Consider the following 14801-nt stretch of genomic DNA (forward strand, 5'->3'; position numbering starts at 1 on the left):
CAGTTTTTCAGTATTTTTTGATAATTAGTAAGTTAAAAAGAACAATATTTATTTGCAAGAAAAATTATTTGTAACAATATAAATGTCTTTACTGTGACTTTTAATCACTTTATTGTGTCCTTGCTAAATTACAAAAAAAATAAAAAATTTAAATCTTACTGACCCCAAACGTTTGAACGTGAACAAAAGTGTAAATGCAAAATGTGCTCTTCATTGGCAAAATACAGCCATCTACAAAACAGTATTTGTATTAACTTAGGTATTTTTTCTACGCTCTGTCAATAAAATATTTATCTTCAGGTTTATACTGTACATCAATTCAATTAAAATGTATTTTATAATGTTTAATATATATATTTTATATATGTATTTTATAATGCATATATATATATATATATAAAGTTATTTATTTATTTTTTAAAAAGCGTATTGCAAATGTATTTATTGCTGGGAATAGTATAATTGCAATTAATCCCTTGATTTCTGACCAGAATTTTAAAAAAAAGGAAACATTCAAATTAATGTCTTAAGTGACACGGGTATATTTGTAGCAATAGCCAACAATACATTGTAAGGGTCAAAATTATTGATTTTTCTTTTATGCCAAAAATCATTAGGATAGTAAAGATCATGTTCCAACCGTAAATATATCAAAGCTTAATTTTTGATTAGTAATATACATTGCCAAGAACTTCATTTGGACAACTTAAAAGGCGACTTTCTCAATATTTTGATTTTTTTCTTTTTTTTTTTTTGCAGCTTCAGATTCCAGATTTTCAAATAGTTGTATCTCAGTAAACTATTGTCCTATCCTAACAATACATCCATCTATTGAAAGTTTATTTATTCAGCTTTCAAATGATGTATAAATCTCCGTTTTGTTTTTCAAATTGACCCTTATGACTGGTTTTGTGGTCCAGGGTCAGAAATTGTTTATTGATTGAATATATTTAATTCAATTTTAAATGTATATGTTAAATTTGTAAGCCTTACAATTTTGTAGATTTTATAAAAATAAATAAATAAGATTAAATTCAAACTTAAAAAAAAGAAGAAAAGAAAGAAGAAAAAAACATCGTCCTGAAAACTCCTGCTTTGTTGCTTTAATAAAACAGCTGCTACATAATAAAATATTAAGGACTCACATCTTTTGCAGCATAATAAGTCTGATAAATCTGCTCATTTCCACTGTTGTGTGTTCTAGGTTGTGGCGAGTGCGGTGGCAGTGGATGTTCTTCATACAGACACCGCAAGCAATAATGTAGTGCTGCAGCTTAAAGCTGGAGACCGGCTGTATGTTTGGCTGAACAACAGTGAACTAGGCAAGAGGGACTCAGAAAGCCGCTTCAGTGTCTTCTCTGGTTACCTGCTCTATGAGATCTGAGACCAACAGACAAACATGATTTCTTTCTGCTTTAACTTCTTTCTGTTAGTTTAAAGAGGCCTCTTTGCATTCAGACTGTGGGTGTTTCCTTGAATAAAGAATGAATTCTCTGGCAATTTGCCTGCCTGAGACTTTTCATTGAATATTGAATTAATTCTTCTGTTTTCAAAGGCCGAGACCTTGGCGAGATACTTCACAGGGCACTGGCACAGATATTAAACTTGGACTTCAGGGAGATTGAGAATGACACAACAGACATACACACTCAGCAACAGCAGCTCAGTCACAGCGCTTTAACAGCCCTGTCTCACACAAAGATCAGATTCACTGTAAGAGTGTAGTGGGACCAAATCCAACCCTGGATTATTGATTTCACTTAACCTACAGCAGACAGGAAGTAATACACTTAATACTTTTACATCCTTTAATCGCTGAATAAAAATGAGGTGCAATGCACTACAGACAAGTATACTGAAATTTAATTTTTTTCCTAACTATTGAACTATCGGTCGAAAGTTTGAATGATTATTATTTACATTTTTTTTATGTTTTTGAAAGAAGTCTCTTATTCTCACAAAGACTACATTTATTTGATCAACAATACTGTAAAATCAGTAATATTGTGCAATAGTTAAAATCACAGATCAACAGTTAAAATAACTATTTTCTATCTTAATATACTTCAAAACGTTATTTATTCATGTTATAGAATAAAAAGCTGAATTTTCAGCAGCCATTACTGTGTCTCACGATCCTAATGCTGATTTGGTGCTCAAGAAACATTTCTAATTATCATCAATTATCATTTTTGCTACCTAATAGCCTATTTTTGTGGAAACTGTGATACACTACCATATGCAAAAGTAAGATTAAAAAAAGACTGGTAGTGTACATGTAAAAAAATATATATATTTTCTAACATGGTTAAAAATCAGCATTATTACTTAAATTTCATTCTATCTGTGAAATCCTCTGCACACCCGAACTCTGAGGATCATATTGCTACCAGTTCATGGCTCATTTGGAATCAAACATAAGCAATTCACCATAAAAACACATAAGCGTTACTTTGCACAGATAATACAAATGGATATACAAGGCTATACAAATGGATCGAACTGTGTGCACCACTGACTTTATTGAGACAAAGACAACATGTGCTAATAAACAATGTATTACTATTGTTTCTACTCTGTTGATGCACTGAGCAGCCATATTGGATTCTGAAGTTGGAGTTGTTGTGATTCCTTCGAGATTCCGAGTTGGAACTCCAAATTATGAGGGCGTTCCAGTTCATACAAACTCGGAATTTCTAACTACCAAGTACAAATTGAATGCAGCAATTGTTCAATGATCAGTCTATTTCATAAAGTGCTAACGTGTGCTACAGTAACTAAGTAAAAATACTTACTGTCAGACACTGTTTATGTTCATATTTTTGTATGTGTACCATCATATTTTTATCTTAATATTTAGAATTTCACACTTCACACATTAATTTCATAGCATAACTTTTTGCCATTATAGTCTCTGTGTAACTGCATTTATGCCACCTTGGTTCAGCATTAAACAGGGTCTTCACACTGTGCTAAACCTGTGTGTTATCGTCTTTCTAACCCAGGTAAATTAACGTTCACACTTCAGGGCTTTTCACATTGCGCTTAACCCTGGGTTATCATTCTAAACCCTGCTTTTAACTCTGGGTAAAGGTACATTTTAAACTTATGTGTGCCTTTCAATTATAAATGTGTCTTTGCAGCATAAAAACAGTACTAGACGATAAAATAGGGTCTGCAATCAATTTTATTAAAATATTTACAAAGAGCATCCCTTTAAGTTTAAAATCAGAACAACCCTCTAAACATCTATGTTGGTAATATTTACCACAAATACAAACAAAAAAAAGAAATCTTAAAAGGTGCTGTCAGAACAAAACTAATATCAAAGAGATAAAAAAAATTACTTCTAAGTAGTTTTTCCCAAATTTACCTGTTCTTTCACCTTTCACCTCTATCTTCATTTAAAGCATAAAGTGACTTACATACAAAATATTTGGTTTCTTTCCATTGAAATAAAAAATCCCTATAGCAACTATACCATTTAATGTTGTAAGAAAATAACACAAAAACTCCAGTAATACATCATGGCCCAAGGATGAGTTCAGTGTCCAGAGTTGATGTCGTGGTGTCAGTGCTTTTGGAGCTGAAGAGCGCTCTGAATTCCATACGTTGCCCAAAAAATGTTTACGAGCACACTTCATCGTGGTCTTGTAAATATAGACTCAGTTAATACTTCACACGGCTGAGAATTGCAATCGATCGGGGAGAAAATAATGTCTCTTCTGTATAGGCCTACTTATATTGAAACTGTCCTTCCTCAGCTCTGTGAGGAAGAGGTTTGCAAAACAGAGCAAAACAAATTACAGAAAAGCTTATTTGCATCATTCACACACTTAAAAACTTAAGAGACAAACACAGGCACTTGATTAATCCAGCAGAAAGGCATGTACTGCAAAAAAAAGTTTTCTAAATCAGCATTTTTGTCTCGTTTTCCAGTAAAAATAACTAAATATCCTCAAAACTTGGTAAATTTACTTAAGAAGCAAAACTGAGATACTAAGAGTTTCTCATTTTGTCTCTCATAGTTGAGGTATATCTATGATGAAAATTACAGGCCTCTCTCATCTTTTTAAGTGGGAGAACTCGCACAATTGGTGGCTGACTAAATACTTTTTTGCCCCACTGTATCATGGAGTTAAGGTTACTCTTAAACATTAATTTTATTTTTGAGCTTAAATATAATAATATTTGGTGAGATTTACCTTTAAACAATCAAAAAATAGACTTAACATTCAGTAATGGTCTTGCATAATTTTGCTTCTCAAGTAAATTAATCTTGTTTTAAGGACATTTTGATATTTTTACTAGAAAACGAGGCAAAAATACTGATTAGGAACATGATTTTCTGCAGTGTGCTTTGAAGGGCCCTGGCAAACAGCATACAGTACTCTCTCATCTCAGTCACGTCTCGATTTAGTTTCCGGTTCGATTCGTGGTGTAGCAGACGTCAGCCAGTGGTCTGAATTTGGGGCCGAGAGTGTTCAAAAAGTCCAGTGATTCCTGTTCACCCACGATGCTACAACATCCTACAGAGCCTGCAGGAGATCCCATCCCCTCATGCCCATAAGTCTTCAGCAGGTCATCCGCATACCGCCCCTCCGCCTCGTCTCCGAAGTAAGTCAGTTTCTGTCACAAAATAAGGTCGCAATTTAGGTCACGTGAAAATAACTTCAGTAGAGCATGAACGAAAAACAGAGAGAATGTGAAATATGAGTTTCCTGGGTGAATGAATGTATAAATTCAGCTCACTCTGTCCAAGTAGCGCCCGTTGGTTTTCCATGTGTCCAGAGCACTCGTATTGGAGAGTTTCTGTATCGTGGCATTGCCGTGCATGTTGTTATCATAGCGTCCAGATGAGTAGTACTTCTCTGTCCCAAACCCTTGAGTGGTGGTGTTGTACACGCCTCCTCCCTGGAAAAACGACTGCCCGTAGCGCCCTGAAGCTGAAGTCATGTTCTTACTTTCCATCAGGCCGCTCTGTAGTGACCCGTCCACTACCTCTGCCCCAGGAATCATCATCAAAGCTCCATCTTTCTAAAAAGAGAAAGACATTCCAGCCAGATATGGTCAAACTCTTCTAGTGGTTTCTCTGATTAATTTAACCATTTAAAAAAGAGGTGTTTTTCTTACCACTTCTTCACCAGGAGCCTCAGTGTTGGATTTCAGCAGCATTCCACCTGTTCCTGTGTCATCACTGATGTAAAGCTTGTCTCTCTTAGTACTGCATATGAAGATGAGCAACAGACCTGATACGGCAAGAAAAACAGAAGGCAAATGTATCAGTGTTTCTGAGAATCATTTATGGGCGTAACAGGAAAAATTTGAGTCTGAGACTATAAAAAAATCTTTTTGAGAGGTTTTGACAAAAACAAAAAAACACTGAATACTAAGAAATTCATGTTAAAATTTCAATTAAACTTTTCACTTAAATTATTATGCTGGTATATAATGTGTAAAATAAAAATAAATGGAAAAGACTCTTGGACTTGTGTATATACACTAGTCAACATTTCAAGTGGATCAAAAGACAAGAACGCATTTTGGTTTTAGGACAACTTTGATTAACTTTTTTGATCCACTTCAAATGTTGACTAGTGTAGTTTAAGGACCGTATTCAGCAAGGATGCATTAAATTGATCTAAAGTGACAGTAAAGACATTAACATTGTTACAAAAATTCTATTTCAAATAGATGCTGTTCTTTGAACTTTATATTCCTCAAATAATCCGTAAAAAAATGATTCCAGTTTCCACAAAATTATTAACTTTGCACAACTCTTCAACTTTGATAATAATAATAATAAATGTTCCTTGAGCATCAAATCAGCATATTAGAATGATTTCTGAATGATCATGTGACACTGAAGACTGGAGTAATGATGCTGAAAATTCAGCTTTGCCATCACAAGAATAAATGACATTTTAAAATATAAAACAATTAGTTTAAATTGCAAAAAATATTTCCTAATATTACTATTTCTACTGTACTTTTATCAAATGCATCCTTGGTTAGGACAATAGTTCTTTAATAACTTTTTTAATGGTAGTGTGTCTATCGGTAAATATATGTATATGTAAACATATGTATCTACATATGTAAATAAACGTATGTAATATATGGTGGCCATAGCCAGAAGAGGGCACTCACTTAATAGTAGCAACAGCAGGCCAGAGAGAACTAAGGCAAGGATTCCCAAACTGCCCAAAGAGGAAGAGGCACTCCGAGCCCCACATATTCCCAACCCATTGTCCACCCTCTCACAAGTGCACACTCGCACATCCATGATCTGCTCTTTCCCGAATCCCTGCAGATCCTTCACCAAGAGAGGAACACTGTAGAGACCGTTGGGCATGGTCACAGCCTGTTCCAGCACCACAGAGGAACCTGCATCAGAGGAGGAAAGACATGATGTCTGTGATCATACTGCAACACTTTCAGTTTATCAGCCTTTGTTTGTTTTTGCTATATTGAGAAATTATATATATTAAAAAAAAGTAGATAAACCCCCAGCCCTAAGAAACATCAATGCCCTCTATCCTTACCTGTAGTATCCTTCAGTTTCCACTTCCCATCATGATCTGCTCCAAGTTCGAAAATGAAGGGAGTAGAGTAAGGTGGCTTGTCCATGTCCACGGCTTCAACCAGAACAGAGCTCAGCATATCGCCCTTACTACACATGATCAGGTCTTTGCCCGGAATCACAGGGATGTTATCATTCACATCTTCGATCTGGATTATAACCATCCCTTTTCCTGTCTTCTTACCTGAGGAAAGAGAGATTCCAGTGAGCTTCATGTAGCTTTAGAGAAACAAATTGCCAGAATGCAACTGGCTTACAATGCACAATTTTATCTCTCACAACCATGACCTTAATTCTCATAATCGTGACAACTGTGACTTTATATCTAATAATTGCAACTTTATATCTCACAACTGTAACCCTTTTGTTCATAATTATGACAACTTTATCACAATTGCGACTTTCTTACATAATTTGCTTCTCATAATTGTCTATTAATCTCTTTATTGCTACTTTTTCATAACTCCAACTTCATATCTCATAACTGTGACTATCATTCACAATTGCAACTACATCTCATAATTGCGACTTTATATCTCACAACTGTGACATCTCATAATTGCTTCTACATTTCACAATTGCAATGTTGTCACAATTGTGACTACATATGTCATAATTGTGACTTTATATCTCACAATTGCGACTACATCTCAGAACTGAGACTGTATATCTCACAATTGTGACGACATATCTCACAAACACAACTTTATTTCATAGCTGAAAACTTCTCATAATTGTGACTTTATATCTCAGTTGCAACTTTCTTACAAATATAGCTTCACATCTCATAAATGCATTTATCTCTTAATTGAAACTCTCATAAATGCTATTTTCTAACTCACAATTGCGACTACATCTCATATTTGTGACTTAATATCTCACAATTGTGACTACATCTAAGAATTGAAACTGTAACAATTGTGAGATATTTCACAAATGCAGCTTTATATTTCATAGCTGCAACCTCATAATTTTGACAACTTTCTCACAATTGCAACTTTCTAACAAATATAGCTTCACACTAAATGCGTCTTTTTATCTCTTAATTGCAGCTTCCTCATAACTGACTTTACAGTATATTATAATTGCAACTACATCTCAATTGCAATTTTATATTTCACAGTTGTGACTACACATCTCACAGTTGCAATATCTCATAATCGTGACTTCACATCTCACGATTTTTTGAAACAGGTTTTACATACATGCATACGTTTGTGATCAGTTTCTCAAAAGCTATGTCCAACTACACAGACCTCCAATAAAATTAGGGCAGCAAGAACGCCCATTAGCAGTGAAAACATTGCAGCCTGGTGACGTCCAAAGATAAAAATCACGTGTAAAAGTTGCATAAGAGTTACAAATGTACTCAGTTCTTCCTGGAATGCCATTCAACAACATTCAGTGTTTAGAACATGTACTGTCAGGTAGGACATGTTGATCGTCATCAAAAAGACATGTTACATCACACCACAAAATCCTGAAATATTCGCAGAGGCCTGAAGCTATTTCTACCCAACCAAATGCAAATGGTCTTTCATTGACAGCCAGAGAAAACACACACACACACACACACATATACAGTGTGTACTCAGAAACACACCAATGTTTCATTGTTGTTGTGCTGAATGTCCACAGATTATTAAGTTAAGATATCAAGTTTAATCTAATTATTTTGTCAAGTGTGTGACATCAAGTCCAGACTCACTCTCATCCACAGCTCTGATGGTTATGTTGTACATATCCTTGTGGACCAAAGGTGATTCTCGATCTATAGTATTGGCTGTTTTCAGTTCTCCAGTGTTCTCCACCACAGTGATCCAGTTGCCTGGATCAGTCATCTTATAGTACCTTACACATAAATAAAATAGAAAAGTGAGAAAGTGCATTTAAAATACAGTATAAAGGTTTATCATGTACAATTACATTACCATAATACACTCTAATGTCATATATAGAGACACTAGATGCAATAAAAAAAAAATCTAGAGAGGTTACAGGAAAGTTTTTTTTAATCACTCTTAAAGTCCTGTATAATTAAAATTATTTTCTTATTAAATTCTTTGGACGTATTTACATAAGACATGCTCTTGCTTGTCTTCCAAAACAGCTAGTCAGAGCATAACAGAACAGAAGACCAAAGACCACCTGAATGTGTAAGGTGGTGCTTTAAAGAGAATTATTTAGTTAACCTCAAATAAACCAAACATCATAAAAGAACATACTTCATTCCATCACTGTTCTTTTTTTCTGGATCCAGAGCTTTATAGGTTCCAATGACGGTTCCATTGGCAACATTCTCCTTGACTTTGAGATATAGAATGCCAGGGTTGAACTCTGGTCCTTCATCTTCATCTCCCACACTGAGCTCGAGTGGCACAGAGAGCCATTTAGTGTCAGGCCCAACCAGTGGAACCTCATTACGGGCAGTTATTTCCAGCTTCACCAGTGGAGTTTTTTCAAAATCCAATCCCTGAAAGTAGAGTAGAAGAGGAATGAGAACACTAAGAATTCACTCAAGTGCATCTACATAAAACTTGCTTATTTCACCCAAAAGCGCCTATGCCGTGAAGAGCTGTCAAAAGCTCTGCCTTGAATTCTCCTTGAAGAGAAGAACCTGTGTTTGCCTGCCTGATGGATGTACTTTATATAACAGGGTGTGGTTGAACCGCACATGCATATCGAACAGACAAGCGTTTTCACACACAGCTCTAAAATAGTGAGCTAACCCTGCAGTGCCTCTATAAATAAAACCAACACAACCCTGTCAGAGAGTGAAGAGAGCTCTCAAGATAATGACTGTGACCCTCAGTGGAAGCTATCGCTACTAGAACGTACTAGCAAAGGGCAAATTCCACGAAATTTCAACGGATTCATCAAAGACATCTGGGGTCTATTTCTTGCCAAAAAAGGTGATTTTCAAATGCTTCCACAAAATAACTTCCTGTACAGACTATTATTTTTATGCATTTAAAACCATTAACCTTTATCACATACAGAAGCCCCTCGTTGGTTTTGGGGTCTGTCTCCATCCTGAAGTTCCCACTCTCGTTTCCTTTTGTGACCTCAAACAGGGCCTTCCAGTTGGGGGTGTTAACCAAGTCCTTATCTTCCACTGGTATCCTAGTAACTAGCACATTTTCTTGGTTCTCCTGAACCTTGGCCTTGTACTGTTTCCAAAAAAAAAAAAAAAAAAATTTTTTTTTTTTTTTTAAAGTTCAAATACCACAATTTACAACATAAAGCCTTTCAGTTATCGATGTTAGTTAAGTATCTAAATATCTCAAGATGAGAGCTATGCAATTCTGTTCATCTGAGTGGTTTAGTAGTAGTAGTAGTTTTATTTGTTTTGTTTTATTGCTGTATAGCCAATAAAAGGGCCCTACCAACTTCTCTTTAAAGGTAGGAGGGTTATCATTAACGTCTGTGAGAGTAATCACAACTGTTCCTCTGCTGAAGAGCCCATTAGTAGCACCGCCCATATCTCTGATCTCTATTTCAATACAGACTTTGTCCTGAGCCTGAGAGAAAAATAAAATAAAAACATTCGCATTATTGGCATACTCTATCATCTGTATACACAATACAGAAAGGCATTGTAGATACAACACAAAACCAGAAAAATACCTCTCTGTCTAAGGTGTTAGTTTTAGCAGTTATTACTCCGGTAAAAGGATCAATGGAGAACATATCAGTAGCGTTTTGCAGAGTAAACTTGATGAAGGTGTGGGGGGTTTTTGGCTGATCTTTATCTGTGGCATTCACTTGTCCTATTACAGTACCTGAAAAACAGAATGCAAATATGATTGAATACACTACAAAATACAATTTCACTTTCAGTATATTCAGGTTCGGTTTAGTATCATTTACTGCATTTCTCCGTTAGACCACGAGTTCACTTTAAACATACAGGAAAATTTCATAAAGCCTGTCAAGAATACTCTGGGTCATATTTTACCCCAAAATATAATAAAAAAAAATTTAATAACACATAAATTAGAAGAAAAAAAATAATAATTATATATAAGAAATTACACCGTATGAATATCGAACGAACGATATTTTCAATAAATTAAAGGTTGTAAAACAAATACTACCATGATGTACAAGTACTACAGAACAGAATATATTTTTTACGCATTACATTATTGAGAATATAAAAATAATTATCTTTTTTATTATTATAGTGATGAGAATTGTTATGAAAATAATATCAAAATCCAAATGATTTTAATGGTCTTAAAGACACCTTCCATAATTTCTAAAATATAATTTCTTATTTCTATTCTTTGATTTTGGTGTGATATTTGCCCTGAACTTGATATTGGAAAATGCATCTTTCGTCCTTCTCTTTCATACCTGCCCTGCACCGTTCTTCTACAGTGAAGAATCGACTTCCTATGAATTCAGGTGTGTTATCATTCTTATCCTCCACATTCACAGTGATGGGCAGATATGCATCCGTTTCCTTGCCTCTTATGTCAAACACACGAGCAATAAACTACAACAAGAGAAACAGACAAATTTAGTTGTACTGATGTTATAATCATATTCCAGACTATAAGCTCATGTACTGTTTTCTGTATAAGGTTTGAAATATTCAGACTCACATTGAATTGTGGGTACTGCTCACGGTCGACAGACCTAGTCACACTCAGCATGCCGTTGTTCTTGTTTAGAATAAATAGGCCCACAGGATCTTTAGTAACACCCTGTCCACTGATTTCATAATACACTGTGTAATTTACTGAAGAATCAGATCCAATCTGAGAAAAGATGAACACAGCAATATGTCAGAGAGCATAAGAAAACAGGAAATATAACAAAAGGTCAAACTGAGATCATGGAATGGACAATAAAACAGGAAGGAAGTAAAGGAATGACTAAAGTAGAGATCTAGCTTATGTTACTCGGTCTCACCATCTCCAGTTCCTTTGGGAATGGAGGCGTGTCATTCTCAACTAAAGAGAAAGGCAACGGTCTCCATCTTCTCTTAGTACGCTTGCGAGCCACACTGCTAGACTTCTGAGATGCCTGAAGCCAGAACATATAGAGAAGCATTTGTCATGCTGCTGATCCAGATCATATGGTTTATAGCTAAGAATTACAGGCTGTAGTTTTACCTCATCTTTACAGGACAGGATTATGTCCACCCTCCAATCCATTCCATTCTCATCCTGCACCAGTACAGAAAACCGCTTTGTTGTAATCTCCAAACCATGAACTGTGATAATGTTTCCATCTGTATTCACAGTGAAGTCAGGGTCACTGGAAGTAAAGGCCACAGGTTTGGCCGCACAGCCTTTGAGACTCACTGTGACAAAATACAACAATGACAGGCCATTATTCCACAGCCAAGCCTTGTAGCTTTCCAAAATCAAAAGCAATTTGAATCTATTGCTTGTTTTTCACACAGCATCATATCACTAAAGCTTTCAAGCTTCAAAAAGAATGCAAAATCACCATAAAAGTATCACCAGTATGAAAAAAACTTACTATCCATTTAAAATAATAAAGCAATAAAAATACAAAAAAGAAAGAACATTAGAAATAAAGTACTAAAATTACTAAAACTTTAAAATTAAAGCTAAATGGAATCAAACGAAAACTAATAAAAATGCCAAAAGCACATAAAAATGACTACACATTTAAAATTAAAATTAAAACTGAGACTATAAAAATAAAAGCTTATTTAAAATATGAATAAACATATTAGTGATTGGCAAAATAGAGTATCATAAAAAAGTATTTTGAAGCAATATGACTATTTTGTTTAAGTAACCAATGCATTTCCATCATTATTCACTGATAATCTTTCCATTCAGCTGACTTTTCTTTTTCATTTTGACTTTTATGATACTTTTATGCTGGTTTTGTGTCTATTTGCAGGTCCTTTTTCATTCCATAGAAGCAAAAAAAAAAAAGTCACACAGGTTTGGAACAACATGAGGGTGAGTAAATGATGACAGAATTTTATCATTTTTGGAAGAACAAATTATTTTATCATTAATTATCTTTATGTAAACGTCATGTTACGTAGCCTAATTAGCAACATCAAATGAAGGAAAAGCTTAAGTCTGCATAAAAGTTCATTTCATGACATGCGGTATGAAAAGGCTTAGTGAAACCACAAATCTTACATTCTTCCTTGCTTTCGGAGATGACATAACCGGCGGGCAGCCTCTTAGGCACTTGAACAAGCACAGGCCTCAACTCACAAGACGCAGCGCTCTGAAACAGCACCTGAGGGTGGAATTGAAAGCAAGTGAAAGGGAGAATCAAGGGAGTATTGCATTCCCCACTGTGATTGAGCAAAACCTGAGTAATGTAGTTTGAAACAACATATGACTTCAAATGTTAATCCTAATGAATCAGGTGAGGATTGGGATTGTGTGATAATCAGATTCATGTTAATTGTATGAACTACAATGCATTTTTAAAACATTGAATACAGTATATACTCCTTATTGTCGTAATATAGCATACTGTATAGGGGTGTTTGACTTGCAAAAACATTATTAATCAGTACCTTATTTACTTGTTTTACACAGCAAACCTCGTCACATTATCTCTTGATTGTTACATTCAGTCCTAAACAGCTACATGAAAGCATTACACCAGTGCCTTTGTTTGTGCGCGGCAAACAAACAGCGATGGACTGAAACAATGACTCGCATAGCTCAAGAATGACATGGGAAACTGTGGCTAATAAAAATACAATAAGAACATAGCTAAACAAAACCCCTATCAAGGTAACATTAACCATAAGCCAAGACACAAAGCAGATTTCAAGTACTCTACGTATTGTTATATGGTATTCTGTCTCAATATATGGTGTAATGTTATGGGTTTCGGTTATATATTCATATCAGCTCTATCTTATCTCCAAACTAGGCTAATCTGCCCAGTAGAACCTGTAGAGCTAAAGACTTGAAAATACGTGTAAATAAGTTCTTTAGTTGAATGCTTAAAAGGTTTATTGTCATTTTGTCTTCATGCGTCTTTTACTGACACCAACAATGGAGTCAATAAACATAAGTCAATAAAACATACCACAGTGTATGAACCTGAACAATATCAGGAAATCACAAAGTTTAAAACTTACATTCAGGTTTTAATGAATCCATCACTAAAAAAAATCTAAATAACTGACCCACCCAGTGAACATCAGTCAGCTAAGTGATAGCACCTTTCTCTTTAGTCAACATTAGTGATCAATGAATGAATGAATGAATGCATGAATGAATGAATTAAGACATTTACAATAGCACTGTGGTTCCTTTAAAACAAATCAATTAACATTTTTTAGAACTGATTTACTTGGTCAGCAGCTTAGTTTCGCTCTGGATGATACTAAGCAAACATAGCAACACAATTGTTTGATGGAGAAAAAAAACAAAACAATCAATCAGGCTATTCAAATGCAGATAGGCTAACTAATTAGTGAGAACTTCATTATTCTAGTAGTTTCGTCCCTTTGAAATCCACAACACACAATTAACCAATATCCAACCCTAAATCATTTCCAAATAGTTGAAAGAAAATGGTAGGGGGAAATCTATTTATAATTTATTATAATGACTGGGGAAAAGTTATTTAAAAATAAACCATGGTTTACATAGTTTCCACCAAATCACCATAGTAATGTTCAAGTAGTTGAATCCCTTTCAAATCTATAATACACAATGTCCAACCAATTAACTAATTAATTATATTTGATTTGATTTAACCAATATCCCATCTAAATCATTTCCAAATTGTTTGGAAAAAGGTAGGGGGGAATCAATTCATAATTGGTTATTATCATTGGGGAAAACTTACTTAAATATAAACCATGGTAAACACAGATTCCACCAAATTACCATAGTACTATAGTACTAGTTATTGACTATAATAAAATGTGATCACATGGTATTTACCACCACTGTCATGACAAAATAAGAAATTAAAATCCATGAAAAAAAAAAAAATTAAAATCACAAAAATATTCTAAAAAAAAAAAAAAGCAGAAGAATTTACTATTTCATTCATTAAATTCACCAGGCCTATTTGTTGTTCTGTAAAAATGTGATAAAAGTATAGTAGTTTCGTAGACTATATTCAGTTAGCCTAAAATTCATTGACGTTTATGCCAACATATTTAAAAGCAAGTAGGCTGCTGTCTTATAATCTTAAAAAACATGTTTTCTCATGTTGATTTAAGGGTGCTTAGATTTGT

General features: G+C 34.6%; 2 protein-coding genes across 2 annotated transcripts in view; one reads left to right on the plus strand and one right to left on the minus strand.

The window, feature by feature from the left end:
- c1ql1 (complement C1q like 1) overlaps positions 1 to 1500 on the plus strand; it is a 3371-nt gene extending 1871 nt beyond the window's left edge. Inside the window, exon 2 of the mRNA XM_016277167.1 lies at positions 1205 to 1500. Within this exon, the coding sequence (XP_016132653.1) occupies positions 1205 to 1384 (180 nt within the window). The 3' untranslated portion in view covers positions 1385 to 1500. The remainder of the gene's footprint in view (positions 1 to 1204) is intronic.
- Positions 1501 to 4151: 2651 nt separating this feature from the next.
- Positions 4152 to 14801, minus strand: part of dsc2l (desmocollin 2 like) — an 11264-nt gene continuing 614 nt past the window's right edge. The window contains exons 2-16 of the mRNA XM_016277108.1: positions 12724 to 12826; positions 11707 to 11897; positions 11504 to 11617; positions 11194 to 11349; positions 10943 to 11084; positions 10211 to 10365; positions 9970 to 10104; positions 9568 to 9753; positions 8809 to 9056; positions 8292 to 8434; positions 6546 to 6767; positions 6151 to 6387; positions 5134 to 5249; positions 4753 to 5037; positions 4152 to 4629 (exon numbers count right to left, since the gene is read on the minus strand). Of these exons, the coding sequence (XP_016132594.1) occupies positions 4417 to 4629; positions 4753 to 5037; positions 5134 to 5249; positions 6151 to 6387; positions 6546 to 6767; positions 8292 to 8434; positions 8809 to 9056; positions 9568 to 9753; positions 9970 to 10104; positions 10211 to 10365; positions 10943 to 11084; positions 11194 to 11349; positions 11504 to 11617; positions 11707 to 11897; positions 12724 to 12826 (2646 nt within the window). The 3' untranslated portion in view covers positions 4152 to 4416. The remainder of the gene's footprint in view (positions 4630 to 4752; positions 5038 to 5133; positions 5250 to 6150; positions 6388 to 6545; positions 6768 to 8291; positions 8435 to 8808; positions 9057 to 9567; positions 9754 to 9969; positions 10105 to 10210; positions 10366 to 10942; positions 11085 to 11193; positions 11350 to 11503; positions 11618 to 11706; positions 11898 to 12723; positions 12827 to 14801) is intronic.

This window comes from Sinocyclocheilus grahami, unplaced genomic scaffold (assembly GCF_001515645.1).
Source record: "Sinocyclocheilus grahami isolate Dianchi unplaced genomic scaffold, SAMN03320097.WGS_v1.1 scaffold109.1, whole genome shotgun sequence".
Classification (NCBI taxonomy): Eukaryota; Metazoa; Chordata; class Actinopteri; order Cypriniformes; family Cyprinidae; genus Sinocyclocheilus; species Sinocyclocheilus grahami.